This window comes from Camellia sinensis, chromosome 11 (assembly GCF_055761805.1).
Source record: "Camellia sinensis isolate YWXY chromosome 11, ASM5576180v1, whole genome shotgun sequence".
NCBI classification, from domain to species: Eukaryota; Viridiplantae; Streptophyta; class Magnoliopsida; order Ericales; family Theaceae; genus Camellia; species Camellia sinensis.
In genome coordinates, this window is record NC_138971.1 from 67,096,025 (window position 1) to 67,117,421 (window position 21,397).

Here is a 21,397-nt window from a genome sequence, read left to right on the forward strand (position 1 = left end):
GATATTGATACTTGTGTAGGGATCAAAATGAGATTTGATTAAAAATATAAAAAGTTTGACCAAGATGAGATTTGACAAAAAATGTAGAAGGTTGACTGTTATAATTTAATGTATAAAACCCAAAATAAAATTTCATACAAATTACAAAAATACAAAGTGGGTCTCTCATTCACATCCACAAAGTTTAAGAAGACAATCATGAATTTCACTCCATGGAATAATTTTGATGGAATGTGGCTAAATTAGGATCCTCTCCTTGATTTTTAAGCTTAATTTTGATGATTCGAATTGTTCACATTTTTAGATTTGTTGAGTATATCATACTTATAAAAAATCAAGTTGATCGGATATCAGAAAGTATGTGTTCGAAAAACTATTTATTAAATTTAAAAAAAAATGATTTTTAATTTGATGATCCGAACATGTAATTTCTAATATCTGATTAATTTGATTTTTTACAAATATGATATACTTAATAAATCTTAAATGTAAACGGTTTGAATTATCTAAGTTAGACAAAAAAATAAACCCAATAAACCAACAAGTAGAGAGTCACCGAGAAAAAAAAAGGAGAGATCCTGATTCAGTGAGGCTATCTCCGCACAATTGTCCCTTTGGCCCCGTTTGTTTGGGGTTATAGGAAGGAGATTAAGACTATTAATACCTTGTTTGTTTTGAGAGATGGCCTTTGGCCCCGTTTGTTTGGGGTTATAGGAAGGAGATTAAGACTATTAATACCTTGTTTGTTTTGAGAGATGGCCTTGAGACTACTAATACCTTGATATTACTAATACCCTTGGAAGGGGAATTCATAGTGAGGAGGTAGAAATGGTATTAAAAAAATAGTGAGAATATTAGAATTTTTTTTATTTTTTATATATTGAGAATTTTTTTAAAAATATTAATGTTTAATTTTTATATTTTTTATTTTATTTTATTATTTTATATAAAAATAATTTAATAATTTCTCACTATTAATCCTTTCACTATTAATTCCCTCACTAATAATCCGTTTACTATTAATTCTCTCACTGTTAATACCCTCCCTTCTATCTGTTGACCCTAAAACAAACGGCGTTTATGTTTTCATCTCTGCCAAGCCCGAGATGCCTAACACAGACAGAGACTATAAATACCACTAACATTTTCAATCTCAGGAGCTTCACATAGCGTTTTAAGAGATTCTCAGAGCAAACGCACAGATTCTCCTCCCAACTGCAGATTCTCGGACACAGAGAAATGGCAAAGAGCACAGATTCTCCTCCCAACTGCAAGAAATACGGAGTTCCTATCTACGGAACTTCGTGGGTCCCACCGAACGCACTCAGATCTGCCCCCAACCCTACAACCGCCGACGCCGATGATGAACCCTCCGTCGAGCCATCCCCGCCGTCGATCGCCCCTCAAAACTACCTCGTCTTTGCCGGAGGCGGTGGCGAAGGCCGTAGCGGCATCCCCAACGCTCTCCTCCTCTCCCACTTTGATTCCGCCTCTAATTCCCTCTCCGATCACCCTGTGAGCCCCCCAAATTACTCTTTTCATGATTTATGTATATATGGATTTTTTAATAGAGATTTTTGACTTGAATATTGGTACATATTCAACTACTCAACTTGATTACCCTCATTTACGCTGTGTTGGGTTTGATTAGGGGATTTGGGAAAGGATTTGAAAATGGAAAGATAAATTGTGTGTGAAATTAGGTGAAATAGAGTATATTCTATTTAAATTTCACTTACCTTTTCCCGTTTTCAAATGCCTTCCCAAATCTCCCAGAGATCAAAATAGTGAAATGTTTTTAATAATGCGCATTACACCAAGAATTGACATGGGGATGCTTTTTCTAGTGCCAAAAAACATGTAGTTTTCTACATTTTGTGCTTGAATATTTGCATTACAAACATCAATGTTATGTGCGTCAAGATTTATCTTCGTCTATATTTAGTTTTTAAATTAATTATACTTTTGGTACATGAGATGGTGGTGTTACATATCCGATAACATTAACATTCTGTTTGGATTGAGGGATTTGGTAGAAAAGAAAGGGAGAGAACGAAATTTCTTATCACTTGTTTGGAATGATTAAAGATGTGAGAAATGGTAAGAAAGAAGATAAATGATGAGAAAGATAAATGATGAGAAAGAAAAATCCTTCATAACTTTTTTGTTTCTCACCAAAAGTGGTGAGATTTTGTGAGAAACCAAAATTACTCTTTACAACAACAATTACAATACAAGGAAAATTAACCAAAGTGGTCTATAGACCCTCCTACTGATTCATCATGGACTACAAGGAAAAATTTCAAGCTCAGAGAGATTGGACAGCCATTTATTAAGCACAAAATAGGTAATGGAAGATCTACTATTTTATGGCTTGACAATTGGCATCCTATAGGCTGTCTCTATCAACAGTTTGGGGATAGCATTGTACAAAACATTGGCAGAGCTCTGGATGCTAACGTTGCTGAAATAGTGAATGTTGATGGATGGTAATGGGCTAGAATGAGGAATAGAGCTGTTCAACAAGTTATGACCTTAACTCCTCAAATCTTTTGCCTAATCTAACAAGAAATGATGAGATTGTATGACTGCCTTCAATTAGTGGTACCTATTCCTATAAGTCTGCTTGAGAGGCCCTTAGATCAGTGAAGGTGGAAGTTGCTTGGTGTCATATAGTTTGGTTTACAGGGTATGTTCCTAAATGGGCATTTATCCATTGGCTTATCTGCTGGTAGAAGTTAGCAACTAAAGATAGACTATTAAAATGGGGCATGCAGGTTGATCCTAAATGCAGTCTATGTAGTATTGTGGATGAGAGCCATGAACATCTTTTCTTCTAATTTCTAATGTACCAAAAAAAATATTTATACATATTTTTTTCTTCCTCTGTCCCTTTTTCAAACAACTTTGGAGTAAAATGCTTCGAGTGAGTCGTATTAATATAGATCCTATGGGCTGGTCGGGGGAGCTTCAATGGGCTATCTCTCAAGGAAATAGTAGGAATTTGAGTACTGTCATAACCAAACTTTCTCTAGCTTGTTCTTTGTATCAGACATGGTTAGAAAGGAAAAACAGAGTCTTCAAGCTGAAAGCTAGACACCAGGATCTAATTCTGCATGAAATAATGAGGGATATACGAACTAGGGCCTATTCTCTAAAGGAGATTAAAAGTAATATGCAGAATTGGGAAGTTTTTATGGATTGGGGGGGGGGGGGGGGGGGATCCCTTCCTCTATCCTGCAAAGCTAAAATAATCTTTGTTTTTGTTTTTTTCCTTGTTGGTTTTGTTTTAGTTTTCTATGTTCATGTCTTGTAAGGTTTTCTTAATTTGTTTTTTTCTCTTTTTTGTTTTGCTTTGTTAACGGCTTGTAAGTTGTAGCCTGCGCTGTTCGTTTTTTTGTTTTTGAGGGGTATGTCTCTGTAGCAGTTTGTTTTTGCAGCTTCGCTAGTGAAATAAAATCATAATTTACCATAAATAAATAAATTATAATACCTAAATTATCCCTCTAAATACAAATAAAATAAAATAAAATAAAAAAACCGTAGTGTCCTTTTTTATTCGTTGTTCATCCAAACAAGAATGTGAGAAATTACAATCATTTCTTTTCTCTTCTCACCTAAGAAACTACAATCATTTCATTTCTTTATCCAAATAGAGTGTAAATATTTCAATGTCGTATATTTTTTAAAACTTTTTACAAATCATGTGTGTCCAACTACTAGTATATATATACATATGGTGCCTATATGGATTTGTTGGGTCATTGCGGGAATTTCTATGTGTTTTGGCTAAAATAATCTATTCACAGTGAATAAATCTGATTAAATCATTTATTTCTCCAGTTATTTATATTAGTGTTTAATTTCAAACCTTTTGTTGGCTTTTTAGCATGAGAGTCTTAATAGGAATTATGTACTATGGCATTGGTTTTGTTTCAGCTAATATGAGCCTTTCTTTTTCTAATTCTATTATTAGTATTAGTATTAGTATCAGTATTAGGGAATGCATAGAATAATGAACGTGTTACTAGCAATTTTGATGGGCATCTGTGATAGGATCTTGTATTCCAATTCAGCATTCTTGATCAAAGTACCCTTAGCTAGCATTTGGATTTTAATTTTAAAAGAAGAGGTTGTAAAAAGTCCACCCCTTACCATGATACAATTGGACTTGATAAACAAAAGTTGGCTTGGATTTATAGGCATCATTTGGCTACAATTTTTAAGGATTTTTATTTTCTTCAAGCAAAATTTGCTTTCATTCTTTGCAAGTTTTCTCCAAGAACTTAAAGAGTAATTTTTGAAGCACCCAGTGCTACCAAAAGAAAAAAATTGTCATGATTTTTATTTTTATTTTTATTTTTTGAAAGTACAGGAAATGGAAAAATGTCAGTCAAAGCAACTATAACCACCTCTAGAACCCTTGCTGTGGCAGCTGCAGAAGATTTTTCTCCATCCATGCTCTTATTTTTAAGTAGAATGTAATTTTATTTAAAGAAAAAGCATTTTGCTTACTTGAATTTTGACTTTTGCTTCAACTAGCAAAATACAGATATATCCTTGATTGCGTAGTAAAGAAACTCTATACACCATTTGGTTCTTTATTTAGGAGAAGAAGAAAAAATAGAATGAGGAGGTGAGGAGAAGAGAAGAGAAGAGAGGATTATAAAACTTTCATAAGTTTGATTCCAAAGAAGAAGATGCAAAGAGAAAGGGATGGAAGTAAAAGGATGGGGCTCTCCCTTGATTCTAAAATGTTCTATATGACTGTTTCTCCAAATCATATCATTTCTCTCAAGTACTTGGAACCACTTTACTTCTCCATTTTCAAGTTGTGGAATATGAAAGGATTTTAAATAGTCATCTTCTTTTCTCTTCTCTTCCCCCCAGGGGCCCCAACTAAACAGTGTGTTAAGAAAGCCCAACCGAATGTGCCCATGTAGTATTACTTAAGCTGCCTACACGTGGTCTTTCTTTCAAGGATTCTTTAAATGTACTCATATACCATTCCACAGAGTTACAACTGTGTGTAAAATACTTTATATTCTATGATATGAGATTTGTTGCAGTGTTCGCATGATTTAAATTCTAAAATTTTAGCCTTTTATTGACAAGATTTATGTCTTCATTAATCTTTTATTTTAGGTAGCAAAGCTTGGAACTGGTCCTGATTTGCCTTACAGAATGGCTGTCCATCCTGGAGGAGACTGTATTATTTGTTCTTTTCCTAAAAGTTGCAGGTACATCTCTCTTTCTCCCTCTCTCAGTGACAAGGAACCTTGCAATTCAAAACATTGCAAATTTTTTTTGAGGTTAATGAAGTCACATAAGCTAACTTAAGATGTTTATACATAGAACGGAACAATGGGCTTGATATTCTTTCTTTGGGATTCCAAAAGATGCATGGTAAATTCTTATTTGTTTGATATTCTTCCTACATCGTCTTGGTTACATTGAAAATTCAAATGAGTGCAAGTAGGGATAACAAGGTTCTAATACATACCTTGGTTACATTGAAATTTGAAATTCAAATATGAACAAGAGTATACATGTACCAAGGGTCAGCCTTAAAGTCCTTATTTGCCTTAATTATGGATGAGTTAACTTGGCACATTCAAGATGAAGTACTGTGGTGTAATGTTGTTCGTAGATGATATGTTTTAGTCTATGTTACATGGATTTTTCTCTTTCCCTCAAAGTACCCGTGTCTAGAGAATATAACAGGGTAAGGATGTAGGATATGTGTTTGATATGTTACTGTTGGGAGACACATGTCGGACACACCACTTGGCGTGTCTGTTTTATTTTTTCTTGTTGGACATATTAGGGACACATGGTAGATCAACAATGCAAACGATATACATACTGAGAAGATTAATAGAAAAGTACAAAGAGCAAAAAAAAAATCTTCATATGATTTTTATAGATTAATAAATAAAAAAAATTTATGATAGAGTACCTAGACATATAATACGATGCTTATTGGCCCAAAAAAAAAAAAAAAAAGTGATAAGAGTGTATTGATGCAATAAAGGACATGTGTGATGGTATTGTGGCTACAATTAGGTCATTTGTAAGAGAAACATGTAAATTTCCAATTATTATAGGATTACATCAAGAATCAACCTTGAGTCCTTACTTATTTGCCTTAGTTATGGATGAGCAGATGTATCATGGTGTATGTTATTCGTAGATAATATTGTTTTAGTCTGATAATGTGATGATGTCACTATTCCTATGATGATGTTTTCCTACTCCTAGGTTTACACTCGCTCCTAAGTCTAAGAGTGCTCGTTCTATAGGATGATGATTTCCTACAACACACGAGCTAATGGGAGCACAAGGATCCTTGAACTTTGGAGGAGTGTTGTGCTGAAGAATTGAACTCACATGCTTAGTGAAAAGGACCTTCTTGGACACATGTCCATGACTTATGCTTGTGAGTACAAATGTCCTTAAGATATTTGAAATAAGCCGGAACTTGCTTAATGGCATCAAGGAGGGGAAGGTTGATGTTGACTTGTTTGAATACTTCCATCAAATCTTCCATTTTTTCCTTTTCTTACCAAGGGAGAAGGTGTATCAAGACAAGTTAGGGATGATGCTTTTGGCATATATGGTATTCTATGAAGCATGGGTACTTCAAAAAACATGCTGTATCCGTACCGGATACTTACCGGTGTATCATACCTCGTATGGTACTTCTGCATATGTACCCGGGTACACGAAACACGTACCCAAATTTTTTCTTCTTAATTTTTGACGTACCCAGACGTACCTAGTATATATTCAAGCCGTACTGTACCTCAATTGAAACAATATTTTCCTTCTACTACAGAGATAAAACTCATTTCACTAGATTTCTTTTTTAGTTTTTGTTTTAATTTTAGCATAATTTTAAAATTAAACTATGGTTTGTAAGTTATTTAATATATTTACATTTAATTTTGATTTATACTTTTCCTTTTGGCATTAAATGTTAATTATAGGTTGGACCTTAACAAATTAAACCATTTAATTAAGTTTTGCATTACTCTAAATTAAAAATAAATATTTTTTTACAAGCGTACCAAGCTGTACTCGTACCCTATTTTTTTTTAATTTTACTGTATCGACGTACCCAGATCGTACCAGTACCCGTATTCGTACCCGTATCCGTGCTTCATAGACGGTATTGTTTGAACAAAACTTGGTGAAGTAGTAGAGGGAATGTGGTCCCCCCTTTGATACACTTGTTTCCTCAACTCTAGTACCTTTGAGATTGTCAACTGTCTCACTTTCACTACCATTTTCATTGCCAAGCCTAGCGTCTATCACTCGTCCATTCTTTAGGGTCGTGATAGCTTTTGTTTGCTCATGATATATATCATTTTCGTGCGAACTCTCAACAACGTATTGACTTTTTGGATTGTTCATTGGCTTGGTAGTTTTCATTTCTCTCTCCTACCAAGAGCATTAGCTAGTTGTCCCACTTGGGCTTCTAGCTTGGCAATGGATTGAGTGTAGGAGTGCGACAATTGCGTGTTGGATTCTAGACCTTGAAGAGCTATCAACACTTTATCCTAAAACACATAATGCCTTTGAGATGGAGGAGGATTAGAGTGTTGGAATTATTGTTGCGGTGGAGTAGGGCCATAAGCCGGTGGATTGGGAAAATTTTAGTTCTTGGTGTTGAGCAAAAGAGTTGCCCAGAACTTGTTGCGTCCACGAAATTGGGGTGGTTCCTCCAACTTGGGTTATAGGTATTAGAAAAATGATTATTTACTGGTTTAGGGAACTCCTGGATAGCATTCACTTGCTCTTGGAGAAATTCTAGAAATTGAGTGGCCATAAAACATTCACTCATCAAGTGAGTAGGACTACACACCTCTTTAGAGTTTGGAATTTGGGTTGAACTGTGTCTCATTGTGAGAAATCGATCAACCTTTCTAGACAAAAGGTCTACCCTTTCAGAGACGCCCACAAATTGTCTAACCGCTTTGGAGCACTTGAGGAAGCAGGTGACACAGAACGACTGACAGATGCACGGTGAATGGAATTTTCACTTAAAACTTCAAATAACTTCCATGCCTCATCTTCATTTTTACTTAAGAAAGTTCCACCACAAGAGGCATTGTCCATTTGCCAAAATTGATCAGGCAAACCATCTCAAAAACATTAGACCAATTCCCACTTCTACACTGCGTGATGGGGACACTTGTGAAGAAAATCCCCAGACCTTTCCCAAGTTCCATGAAATTCCTCACCATTAATTTGACCAATACAAATAATGGCGGCATTTGGTTGGTTTTGCCAATGGGAAAGTATGTTTTTAGAAATTCCTATTGAAATTCGACCCATGAGGTTATAGAATCGGATGCCAAGGAATTGAGCAATACTTGGCTCTATCCTTAAGAAAAAAAGGAAACAATTGCAACCTAAGGGCATTGTCTGTAAAATTCTGCAACTTGACCATGGTACAAATTTCTAGGAACTCATCTAGGTCTATAGATATTCATTATTAAGTCCATAAAAAGATGGAAGCATTTGGATAATGTTGGATTAATCTCATATTGTCTAGCTGTCACAACATATAGGCAGATACATGAAGAGTTAGTGCACGTGGAAGGAGTGAAGTATGATTCTAATTGCTTGGGTGGATTGTCCAGTCCTTTTTGAGTTTGGGAGTATTCTAAGACTTTTAGGAGTACGAGAAGATGCCCTAAGAAGCCCAAGACAACGCTCTAGCCCATGTTCATAAATAATTTAACTCTGGAAGACAAGAATGATGCCGAAACATAAACCAAGCATACTTGGACATTGCCATGATTTCAAAAAGAAATTGATAGAAATGTTTGGACATTGGCATTATTTCAAAGAGAAATTGATAGAAATCTTATATAATTATGTTTCTAGTTTTATTAGAGTTTTATTTTATGATTATTTTTATAATTTTTATGATTTTTAGGTCAGGGATATTTTGGTAATTTTTACATTTACTAACATTGGTTGTAGGGGTCGCCCATGGGTTATCATGTCGGTCAAGTTCTTTAATTGATTTTTATTTATGGCTTTCGAAGTCAAAATAGTTTTAGTAGTTTCCTTTTTCGGTTCTAGATAGTTTAGAAAGTCTCCTAGTTCTATGTAAAGCCTTATAATGCTTATAATTGAATAGAGTTGATATTTTATAGAATTTTTAAAACTTTGAAACCTATTTTGGGTTTCGTGTGATGCAACCCTGACCCTAGGTGTGATGCCTAAGGGATTCTAATAGTGATTCTTAGACCTATCTTCATCTATTTCTTTTGTTTCTTAAATTTCAGCGCTTTCTCAGCCCCAAAACAGCCCTTGCAGTGCTGTCCTACATCAGTATAGGTGTCATACCATAGATCTAGGAGTGATTCCTAGACTTATCTTCCTTTTCTTCCTATCTTTCTTAAATTTCAGTTCTTTCTCAGCCTAGAACAGCCCTTGCAGCGTTGTCATCAGTTTGGTATCAGAGCGTAAGGTTTCCCCATGATGTTTTCACATTGTGGGAGATCTTATGGGTGTGTTTGGTTTGTGTTTTGAGATAAATTTTCAAACAAAAATTTGGAGAGAGTTTAAAATTTTTTTTGGTTTGTTTGGTTGTGCTGGAATGTCCCACACGACTGGAGTTGCCTCATCTGTGCTAGTTATAAGGTTTCAATTTTCCTCTCCTTAATATCTGGGTTTTAAGGAGAATTGTGGGTTGGGTTTTTCAATTTGGTATCAGAGGTTGATTGGGCTTGTGATTGGTGTGCCGTTTGTCCGGCTAGTGTATGTTGTAGTCCAGGAGAGTGTGTTGGAATGTGTCCCACATTGCTTGGAATTGCCCCATCTGTACTGGTTATAAGGCTCTAGTTTCCATCTCCTTAATACCTGGGTTTTAAGGAGAGGGAAACTGGAGCCTTATACCTAGGCTTTTCAATTGGTTGTATATTTTGAAAATAGTTTTGGAGGTTGGAAGTTTGGGATGATTTGATATTTTGTTGTAGTTGAGTAGATGTGTGTGAGAGAAAAAGTAATTGAGGAGGAGAGAGGAGAGAGAAAAAGTAATTGATTGATGTATAAGAAAGAGAGAGTTTTGGAATTTTTTTTTCAAAAATTTTGAATGAAACAAAATTTTTGAAAATTTTTCTCGAAAATTGTATCTTGAGATACAAACCAAGCAAGTACTATATAAGTAGATTGACTTGGGAAGAGGGTAAAACACTTCTTAGAGAAGAAATTCATCTAAGAGATCTTCAACATGATTTTCTTGATCAATTGTATGCTCTTGAGCAATGTGATATGCGTTTGATTAATTATGCAATCAAAATACAAGGAATTTTTTTTTATTTTTTTTTATTTTTTATGATCAAATCTAGAGTGATAGAAAGTGGACGGATGATTGTTGCTCATTTCAAAAGTGGGTTGAGATTTGGAATAAAAGAAGAGATGTCTCATGCATATTTAGAAGATTTTGAAGATGATATTGAAACGACTATAAGATTTGAGTTTTTTGTAAAATTTAAGGAGAAATCTATAGTTTTGAAGCCTCCTATAACGGGAGGATTGCTGCAACAACCACAAAATTGTGTGAGACGTGCATCACAAGTAGTACCGAAACCAAAGAATGTTGTCAAAGATGCGCAACTGAAATTACAAGCAAAAGAAAACAGTCAGATCTTGTCCCAAACAAAAGAAGACCAGATTATTAAGGATAAAAAGGTTCCCATTCATGGAGTAGAAGTGCTACAAGTGAATTCCCAAATTGTTCAAGAAGAGACCAGAGATCAAATTGAAGATTTGGATACCATACAAGCTGTAGAGGCTGAAAAATTAAAGCAACCAAAGGCTGATTCTGAGCAAAATATGTCTTTCAAGGTCACCAACGTGTTACCTGAATTTTTTATGTGGTTCCAAGTGGATTGCAAAATTGAATTGCATAACGACATTTTGGTTGAGAAAAAGGTTGAGAATATGGAATCGATGATTGTTGATACAAGCAAGAGCATTCAAATTGATTGCAAGCAGTAACATTGCAAAGCTAAAAGAGAATGGAATGGATTAGCAGATTTTGCAAATCTACACTTGGATCAATTTAAGAGTTCATCTTTTACTTCAATTGATTTTGACATTCCAAAAAAATTCAACTTTAGAGTTGAAAACATCTTGTTGCTTCAATTACTACCTCCACTGAAGGAGAAATGATACTGCCAACTTGATATTTTAATGTGAACTCATGGATTCAATATCAAAACTTGTAGATTCTTATGCCTTAACACTTTAAAACTTGAAGTTGAATTTAATAGGAATCTTATATAATTATGTTTCTAGTATTATTAGTCTTATTTTATGATTATTTATTTATTTATTTTTTATAGAATTTTTAGGATAGGGTTATTTTGATAATTTTTATATTTGCTGACATGGGTTGTAAGAATCACCCATGAGTTCTCTTGTGGGTCAAGTTTTTTAATTGATTTTTATTTTTGTTTCTTATTTGGTCTTAAATTGGCTTTGGAAATCATAGTTTTTTTATTTTTATTTTTTTGTTCTAGTTGGTTTAGGAAGTCTCTTAATTCTATATAAAGCCATGTAATACTAATAATTGAATAGAGTTGATATATTGTAGAATTTTTAGAGCTTTGAAGCCTCTTTTGGGTTTGTGTGATGCAACCCTAACCCTAGGTGTGATGCCCAAGAGATTCTAGGAGTGATTCCTAGACATATCTTCCTCTGTTTCCTTTCTTTCTTAAATTTTAGTGCTTTCTCAGCCCCAAAAAAGCCCTTATTGTGCTGTCCTACATCAGTATGGGTGTCGTACTACAGGGATTGTATTGACTAAAGTGCCTAAAATAAAAAATTGTTGTTACTTGTTCAAAAAAAAATTGACGATGTAAATTTCGTGAAATTGACTAGTAGGTAAAAAAGAATGATGGAGTTCAGTTGAGAAAAAATACTTAGGGTGATCGAATCCACTGCTACTCACATAAAATGAGGCAATTGTAACCATTCTTGAGAAATTATTTAGTCAGATAATTGTAATCCATTATAACTATCTGTTTGGTTTTGAATTTTCAAAAATAATTTTTGAGTTTTGAATCTGTAATTTTTATTTTTAGTGAATTTTTTTTTTAATATTTTGGTCAATTTATTATTATTATTTTTTAGGTCCATCTAATCTAGATGTACTAAAAAAGTAAAAAAAAAAATAAAAAATTGTGAAGAAATCTCTTAAAAATTCAATAAATACAAAAAAAAAAAAACGAAAATGTATTAAATTTTTTTTTTCTTTTTTCTTTTTTGAATTTGTTATAGTATTTAGTGAATTTTGTAATTTTTTCATAAAATTTATTGTTTTTAAGTGTATTTAGATTAAGTGGATCTAAAAAGTAAAAAACATTGTAATATTTAAAAAATTCACTAAAAACAAAAAAATACGGATTGAAAACTAACTATTTTTGAAAACTTCAAAACCAAACATTATGATTGTCTAAAAATTCATATACTGAAACTTTAGGCGTAGACCATTTTTAGTTAGTACGAAACGTCTTACGCTAAAACTAAAACTACTACCGTAGGAATGATCCATCTTCTCTGGGTATGATTTATCTTAGGATCCCAATATATGCACATAAAATTATTGCATCGGAAATCAAACACAAGTGAGATAAAACAGTGATGAATGCACAAAAAGCTTTAAATGTTATACAATTATTATCCAAACTTTACACCCAAAGAATTAATTACAAAACCTCAAGTGTTCCTTGAGTGAGGCTTCATCTAAGCCCTAAGAATGAGAAGTTACATGATTGTGGAAATTTCCATAACTCTCTTAGAAGAGAGCTTAGAAGAAAACTTTCTCTTCACTTGATTTTCTACAACTCTCCTCCTTTTTGATCAACCCAACCTCTCTATCTATAGACGAAATACATGTACAAAGTTTTTCCTCTCCAAATATTTAGGGATATGGTCATAAATACAACATGGTTTAAATGGAAGATTTGAGAAGTCAAATATTGTGGCTAATTGTTGAACACATGAGTTGTCTGATCTTTTATTCATATATGACTCCATGCTACAAATTTTGACATGAGGTTAGTTCCATCTGAAACTAGACTTCTAGGGCTTCAATGTAGACACAAAATTTGCATTGTTTGGACTTGAAATGATTGAAATATGATTTTCAAAGTTGATGCATGTAATCTGTCTTGAATGCAGATTTTCAGATTCTTTGCCCTGAATGTTCTCCCATTCTGACCCCCAATATGGCTGAATTGGAAAATTGTTGTTATACAATGATTTGTAAGCCTTTAAGTTATTTCCATGCCGCTTGAATCAACTCAGTCTGATATCGTATGGAGATATACTTAAAATACCAACTGCTGCAGAGAGAAACTTCCAACTGAAAAATTCAAAATTTTGTTCTTAAATTTGATTGTATAATTCTTTCTTCCAGAAGTCCATGTAAGCCTTTCAAAAAATCATCCTACTCATGTCATTTGAGTATAAAGACTTGGAAAACCTACAAATGTATGAAACAACACAAAGCTATCAAATAACGCAGAATTATGGACTCATGTAGTGTATTTTGGGGGGGCCTAACTGTGTAACATTTTGGCACTTAGCAGAATGTTGGGCGACTAAGAAAGAACACAAAAAACGAGTGTAGCTAAGATGAGGATGTTGAGGCGGATGTGTAGGGTAAGACCAGAAAGATAGAATTAGAAATGAATTCATTTTTGAAATGGTAAGACTTTGGAGCAGTACCAATTGAAATAAGCTAGCGTGATTAGTCTAAAATGGTTTGGTCATACACAATGAAGATTGATAGAGGCAACGGTGACAAAGTGCAATAGGATCTCGATTGAAGGAAATGGTAAGGGGAGGGGAGAAACCTAGATTGACATTAGGTAATGTAGTAAAGACGGATATGAATTTACTTAATTTAACTGAGTGTGTGACCCTTGATAGAACATAATAGAGAAAAATATTCAAATAGCTGACCTCAATTGATTGAGACACAACGCAAGGCTTGGTTTGTACGCATCATAGTCACTCATGTCCTAGCTCCGAACACGCCCTAGGACACGTTTGACCTGTGGTATTTAATTTTTTGTGAATAATCTATTCGCTGTTAAATTAAATTAAATGCTTGACATTTGTGATATAATGGTTTATGATTGACAAAATTGTATGTTGTGTATTGAATTATGTTTGACTTAGATTGAGTGGTTTTCTCATGTTAAATTAGTTTGTTTTTTATTATATTTAGTTGTTTGTTGCTATAATACTCATAAAAATAGAACATAAAAATATATAAATAATATATTTTAGACGTATCCCCACACCATGTCTGGATACTTATCTGTGCTTCTTAGCTTAGAGTTGATGATATGCAATGAAGAAAATACAAATGTCAATGCTTGTAAGTTGAAATAATACATAATTCAAACCATACTTTGTAGATGAAAACCTATTCTGATTTTCAAATTATTCTTTCAAATTGTGATCTTAGTAATGAGTTTATTTTTTCTTGGGTTTTTTTTTTTTTAAGACTGTTTGAATGGGATGGAGTAAAGAGCACTGAAGTTCACAAACTGGGACTGAAACTGTCTGACAAAGACCTGAACCAACTGGAAGATGTTGGACAACAGTTAGCATTGACTTTTAATAATGAGGGCTCTGTACTTGCTCTTGGAGGCGAGGTAGAGTTTATCTTTCATTCTGCTGTTTTTTTAAAGCCCATGCTGCATGCTGCTGTTTGGTGCAGCATATGGAGCTGCTTATAGCTTTTCTTTTATTAAATATTTGCCAAAATGTTTGCTGGAGCTTCTGCTAGCTTATTAGGCAAAAATAGCAGAAATAAGCTGAATAAAAGCTGATTATTGAAAAGAAAAGGGAAGTGTGTTTTGCTTCTGTTTTCTGATTATAAGCTTTCAGCTTGCTAGAGGCTGCACCATACAGGATCATTATATTCTTGTCATCATGTTTGGTTTTTGTATAAGCAAGATGGTCATCCTACATTTTATTGTTTGAGGCTCATGCTAGATGGAAGTTGAGGGAAAAGTTCTTGGATTATCTGATGTTAAAGTATTCTCATTTTCTTAAATTGGAATTTTACTGCCTTCTTGTTAGGGCTAGACACAAATTGTAGCATGGGATAAATATTATGTTACAATATTAACAAAGAAAAAAAACACTAGAGTTGTAAACAAAGTTTCGTTTGATTATGGTCACATATGGCCTTCTGGACTCTTCCTTGTATTGATGAATCTTTTTAAACATATGCTTTTGCTACAGAATTACAATTACAGATTCTGCACTTCATACTGTGAACCTTATATGGGATTTAGTCGTTTCGAACAAACATGATATTATGGAAGAATCTAATTGGACTTGAAATATGTCCAAGTTATTAATGAATTGCTCAATTTGAAAAATAGTTTATAATGCTCGGGAAAAGCTGAAAATGCATTCCTCTGTAAAAATTTAACGTAAAAAGAGTTTTTCCATTCATTACAGTCGTGCTTAATTTTTTGAACATTTAAAGAACATCTCTCTTCTAATTATTCGTTGCACATGAACATAAACATGCCCTGGCAGAGAGGTAAGCTTTTAGACACCTTTTACATGCTGTAGACGTTTAACTTCCATGGATAAATATTTCCCTGCTTGCACCCCATACTAGCTGCTACTATGTGCACACGCAGAGACACATACTGTTTAGGTGCCTCTTACTTTGTGTAGACCTTTGCACCTCCGAAGGATTAGGGTTTCCATGTTTCCACCTGTAATTTTCCCCCGTACTAGCAGCCTCTTCCATCTTTCCTAGCCATGTGAGGGAATATTGTTTTGGGTTTATAACCAAATCTATTTTTTATTTTTTATTTTTTATTTTTTGTTGACTTGTTGCTCTGAATTGAAACTTGCTCTACAGTCAAGCACAGCAGACCCTGTGATGCTTGACTATCTCATAATCTTATCAGGCCCATTTTGTTCTTCCTTAGCTGTCGGGAAGATGTTTGAATGGAAGAATTGTTTGGCTGAACTAAAAAGACGTGCAAATTGAATTTTTCTTGTCCTATTCTTTTATTGGTCCTTTTTTTTTTTTTTTTTTCTTTGTTAAACAATGGAATTGCTTCATTCCATGGGAACAAACACAGCCACATAGTTTCCTGGTAGTTTGTCGTCTTTCTCCACCAGATGCAGATCTTAGATTATGCAACTGATTAAATTTTCACGCAGGGCAGAAAAATGATCCTTCTGATAAAGGTGGACCCACCTCTGGATTAAAGAAGCTGAATTTTTGTGGTTGTATTGTTATTTCTGTAAACATGCAATCTATAGTTCTGTGCTTCACCCACCCTTTTTTGAGACAGTAAAGTTGAACTATGTTACACAGACTCTTCAAAATAAATCAAATCCCCATGTTGGACACCCAACACTCGAACAAGGGTATGGGATATGTGTCGGATACTTTTCAACGGACGTTCTTATGTAATTGTATATAACACTATTATTATATGTGCATATTGTTGTATAATTGCTAGGAATGTCTTTTTGACACTATAAGTTACATATAGCACCATTTTATCTCACATACTTGATTAAAAATATAAAAATATGATATTTTTTTGCCGAGTCCGCGTACCTTTAAATTTATAATTTGACGAATCCAACTTCTAGATATATACCTGCACCCAACACCCGTACCCAAGTCCATGTAACATAGAAGTTGAATGCTGGTTACTATATGATGATCCTATTTTGGTGCAGTACAGGATGGAAAGTTGAGGGTTTTCAAGTGGCCTAGCATGGAAATTATTCTTGACGAAGCCAATGCTCATACCTCTGTGAAGGACTTAGATTTCAGGTTCACAGTAATAGCTTCACTAAATTAACTTAAGCCTCTTGATTTTCATTGTTAAAAAAAATTCTTCATGTGTAATGTTCTTTTGCTGACAGTGGGGTTTGGCCATGTCATGCAGCCCTGATGGGAAGTTTCTTGTCTCAGTTGGAGGTGGTGGTCCTGGTAGGATTTGGGATGTAACAGCATTGACACCTGTAGCTTCTTTATCAAAGGAAAATGTGAGTAATGATGTGTACTTAAAAACATATCTAGTGAACTAAGTTTTATACAAACCCTTGGTGAATTAGCAGAATCGCTGATTTTATTTGTCCAAGCAAGGTCTTCCAGCTCACAATTTTTCAGTGGTTAGTCAATTTCTTAACATGCTGTGCATGATACATCCAACCAATTGATCCTGTTTATGCTGGAATGGAAATCGAATTATTACAATTATCTGACTGACCTAATGAATTGACCTGTCATAACTCTTTGTGGGGCCTTTAGATGATGACCTTAAAAACCTGACTCTGTGTTTGACAGAAATGGATTTTTTTTTTTCCCTGAAAACAGCCAAGTTCTTCCTGAACTGCTAGTTTTCTGTGTGTATTGTGGTTGTGCAACTAATTTGATATGTTGTCCTGTCCAGGATGAGCATTTTGGTTTCTGCAGATTCTCACAAAATAGTGACAACAAACAGGTTCTATATATCACTGCTATGCGAGGTGCATATTTAGTATCAGATGCCTTCCTCCTTTTTCCATCTAAAGAAAGTTACTTCTTATTAAATTGTATTGTGAACTAAGAATCATGAATCACTTTCTGCTTACATAGGTCAAGGTGGAAATATTGTGAAATGGGACACTTCCTCATGGAGGAGGGTGAGCTCAAAGCACATTATTCGAGACCCAATTTCTGCTTTCAATGTTTCAGCTGATGGAAAGCTCCTTGCAATGTAAGAATTCTTATTTTATTTTGTGTTAGGTTCTATGAGAGAGATTTCCATTGTCCCTTTAAGATAGCATGCGTGTGGTTCTGAGGGCATGTTTGTGGTGCTTATTGAAAAGGGGGGGACTATTTGTGGTCAGGGTAAAAGCCGAATTTTCAATGGGCTTTCTTTCTTTCTTTCTTTCTTTCTTTCTTTCTTTCTTTTTATTTTATATATATGGGCATTTAGGTCAGTTTGTGACCCTTTTACCAAATTCCAAAACCAAAAGCTAGAAGAAAGCAAAGCCAATTAAGAAAGCTAGTAAAAGGGTGGTTTTAAACAATCAATAAGAATTGGGGAATGACATCATTTTTTGGCCTGGTAATATATTTTTTTATTTTTTTATTTTAATATCTAAAAATGCCTAAAGGATAGTAACAAGAGTACTTGCTTAAGAAAGATTATGTTGGGTAACAACTAGATATGGGTGTTGGGTGCAGCTATTGTGTCAAATTCATCTAATTCTCACATCGAAGGATACCAAAAAACAGCTAGATGCTATGTTTCTTTAATACTTAGCCATAACAGTTTAGAGGTAGTAAGGATGAGTGCCTCGTACTATTGGAAATAGATGGTTGCTTTTTTGCAAACCCAAGTCGGTAGGATTTTTCAAGAAATACACAAAAGCTAATAGTAGACTCTTTTCTATCAGGACAGCTATTCCAATCTGCATTGGAGAATTTTATTTTGTTGGGGATAAAATGGTTTTTACAAATGCTTAATTATGATTCAAATTTGCCTACTTAGGCATAATTAATGGGTGTATGCATGTTCAACTAGACATGACAGACTCGTGTCACACATCCCATACCCTTACTCAAATGTCTGAATGTCTGACATAGGTACTTTACAAATTTAGAAGATCAATGTAACATGGGGTAGAAGTTCAACCCTTCACTATCTTCTCGAAGGTAAGAGGAACTTTGGAAAAAATTTGAGGAATAAAATAAGAGGAAGGTTGTTATTAAAAATAGTTAGAAATCATCATTCGTGTTCTACCAAGTAAAACAAACACTTCTACAAAGGCGGCATGTTCGTATAGGACACTGACACTCGTCAGACAATTCTTGACACCTGTCGGTAATGCAGCCTGTTGTGATAAGGTTGGAGCCAAACAGTGTTTTGTTGCTAGCTCAACAATTACCAAATGAAGATCACTCCACAACTAAGGGAGGGAGAAACTAAAATTAGAGAAAAGAAATCAATAGGAGAAAACAAGGAAAATGGTTCATAGAAGTATTATAAAGGTAGCTTCTTGTCTTACAAAATAAGAATGAAAAATATTGTTGCCCTAATTTTCATAATGGCTTTTATAGGTGATTGTTGTTCAACAGGCTCAATATTTGGCCTTGATCTTTTGAATCTTTGCCTTACAAGTGTCAGAGAACAAAAGGGTAGATACTTAATTAGATCATATCTTTTATAAGGAACCTACCCTTTTGTTTCAAGTTGTTTTATAAGTGTTGCTATGGTCTAGTTAATTATGTACCCTTTTGATACGTTTAAGGATGATGTTAAAAAGATCCAAATTGAGCCCATCTTTCTTGCTTGGTTATAGAGCTGTTTTTGTTTGATGGTTGTTGAACTAGCAACAAAAAAGTGCTTGGCTCCAGCCTTCTCACAGAAGGCTACATTAGTTAGTTACATCTACAAACTTGTCCTATTATTAATATAAAAAAAAATAGACCTGAACACTTGGGGGACACATATTGATCACTTAGACACAAATGGAACAAATTACAAGTGTCAACAAAATAACTTAAAATCCCGTGATAAAAGAAAAACAATGTAGATCTATATTTAGGGTGATGCTAACAACCCCCCAATGGGTTGTCATTAAGAGAAAGAAATACCAAAACAGTTAGAATCTCAAGGTATTTTTTATACATCTCAAAGCACTTACCTATTTGCACTTTGGCAATTTTTTTTATGTATTAATTCCTCATTTAAACTTTAGAAATTGTGTTATGTTTTATTTTTGTTAATTATATTTGAGTATTCATATATATGAAATATAATAATATCTAAAATTATATATTTTGTGTCTACACATATCGTATCTTCATTTTTTGAAAATTGCCGTGTTGGCATATTTGTGTTTGTGTATGTACTTTTCTATATACTAGAAAATACTATGAACAAAAGGAGTTAATATCAATCTTTAAAAATTTTATTCACAGACAAATTAAAAGTTTGAGGTTCTACAGTTCGTAAAACTAAAAAGACCAAAAGAGAAGGGATTAATAGATACAAATCCACATTCTTGAGATTTTAATCATTGGTTTCCAAGTTTCTCTCTTCAAAATTATGTTGTGTCTCATTTTTCTAAGCGATAATAGACATGTGTGTTCCCTATAAGTGTGTGATGGGTGTCTAATTTCTAAAAATAATATCATATGTTTGGATGTGTGTAAACATGTGTTGGTAGTATTTGATGAGTGACAGTGTCTGACACACTAAGTAGCATGGACACGGATACGGACACACGACACCACACGGACATGCCAACAAGGCAAATTTCGAAAATGTAGGACAAGATATGCATGGGACATGCTACAAAATTATATATATATATATATTTTTTTTATAAATGTATTATATCTTAAATATGTGAATAGTTTATTCAAAGGCAATGAAGAAAAGGAACATAATACTAATTAATGTTAAAAAGTCATACATTCCATAACTTAAATATCAAGATATCATTCACATAACGTTTGTATTCTAAAGAATGCAAAATAATTGTAGTTGTAGAACATTGAAATATACATGATATATTCATTTTATAAATGTTTCAAACATATTTAGAGTGTAAAATAATTGTAGACATTGAAATACACATGATTTATTTCTCTTATAAATGTTTCAAAACATATTTAGAGGTTGTTAAAATCGGGATCCTACGTTGGATCGTTGGAGATGTTTATAGGATCGGATCGTAGAATCGGATCGAGGATCGTAAGATCCTACCGAAAAAGACAAATTACATAATAATTTAATTTAAATAAATATTTATTATAAAGTATACACAAAATGAGCCTATATTTTATTAAAAAGAAGTGAAAATATTGTGAAAAATATAATACTCTATGTAAAATGTACATATAATAATATACAATAGAAAACTCGATGGTAAAAGTTTTGTATTTTATCAAAAAAGAAGGTGAAGAAGAAGAAGAATTCTATAACAAAATAATTCACAATCTACAATAATGCATAAAAAGTGAAGAAAAAATATTTAATAAAGTTGGATATGAAAATAGATTAAGAACTCAAAAGAGTAGCTTAACCAAATGATAAGATTTGTCGTTAGCATCCCTGGTGGAGCAGATTCAAGTCACAAAAATAATCTCTCCAAAAATTGGAATAAAGTTGCAATCATCTTACCCTCGTCAGACTCCGCTAAAGCTAAGTTTGTTTCTCCGACTATTTAATTTTCTTAAATTACCGCAATATTTGAATGTTTGTTTCTTAGTTTGTTTTTCTTAGTCTATTTGATTCAATACGACTTAATTTTTATCATTTATTTTGACCACGTAAATTGGTATTTAGACAATAAACATAAAATTTACAAT

The 21,397-nt window shown here is 33.6% G+C and overlaps 1 protein-coding gene across 2 annotated transcripts in view; it reads left to right on the forward strand.

The window, feature by feature from the left end:
* The first annotated feature begins 1,064 nt into the window (after positions 1 to 1,064).
* LOC114295455 (SEC12-like protein 2) overlaps positions 1,065 to 21,397 on the forward strand; it is a 28,134-nt gene continuing 7,801 nt past the window's right edge. Inside the window, exons 1-7 of one of the 2 annotated variants that reach the window (XM_028239684.2) lie at positions 1,065 to 1,515; positions 5,146 to 5,240; positions 14,543 to 14,693; positions 16,770 to 16,861; positions 16,977 to 17,076; positions 17,484 to 17,559; positions 17,669 to 17,789. In XM_028239684.2, the coding sequence (XP_028095485.2) occupies positions 1,240 to 1,515; positions 5,146 to 5,240; positions 14,543 to 14,693; positions 16,770 to 16,861; positions 16,977 to 17,076; positions 17,484 to 17,559; positions 17,669 to 17,789 (911 nt within the window). In that variant the 5' untranslated portion in view covers positions 1,065 to 1,239. The remainder of the gene's footprint in view (positions 1,516 to 5,145; positions 5,241 to 14,542; positions 14,694 to 16,769; positions 16,862 to 16,976; positions 17,077 to 17,483; positions 17,560 to 17,668; positions 17,790 to 21,397) is intronic. The other variant, XM_082894050.1, reaches the window with a different exon arrangement.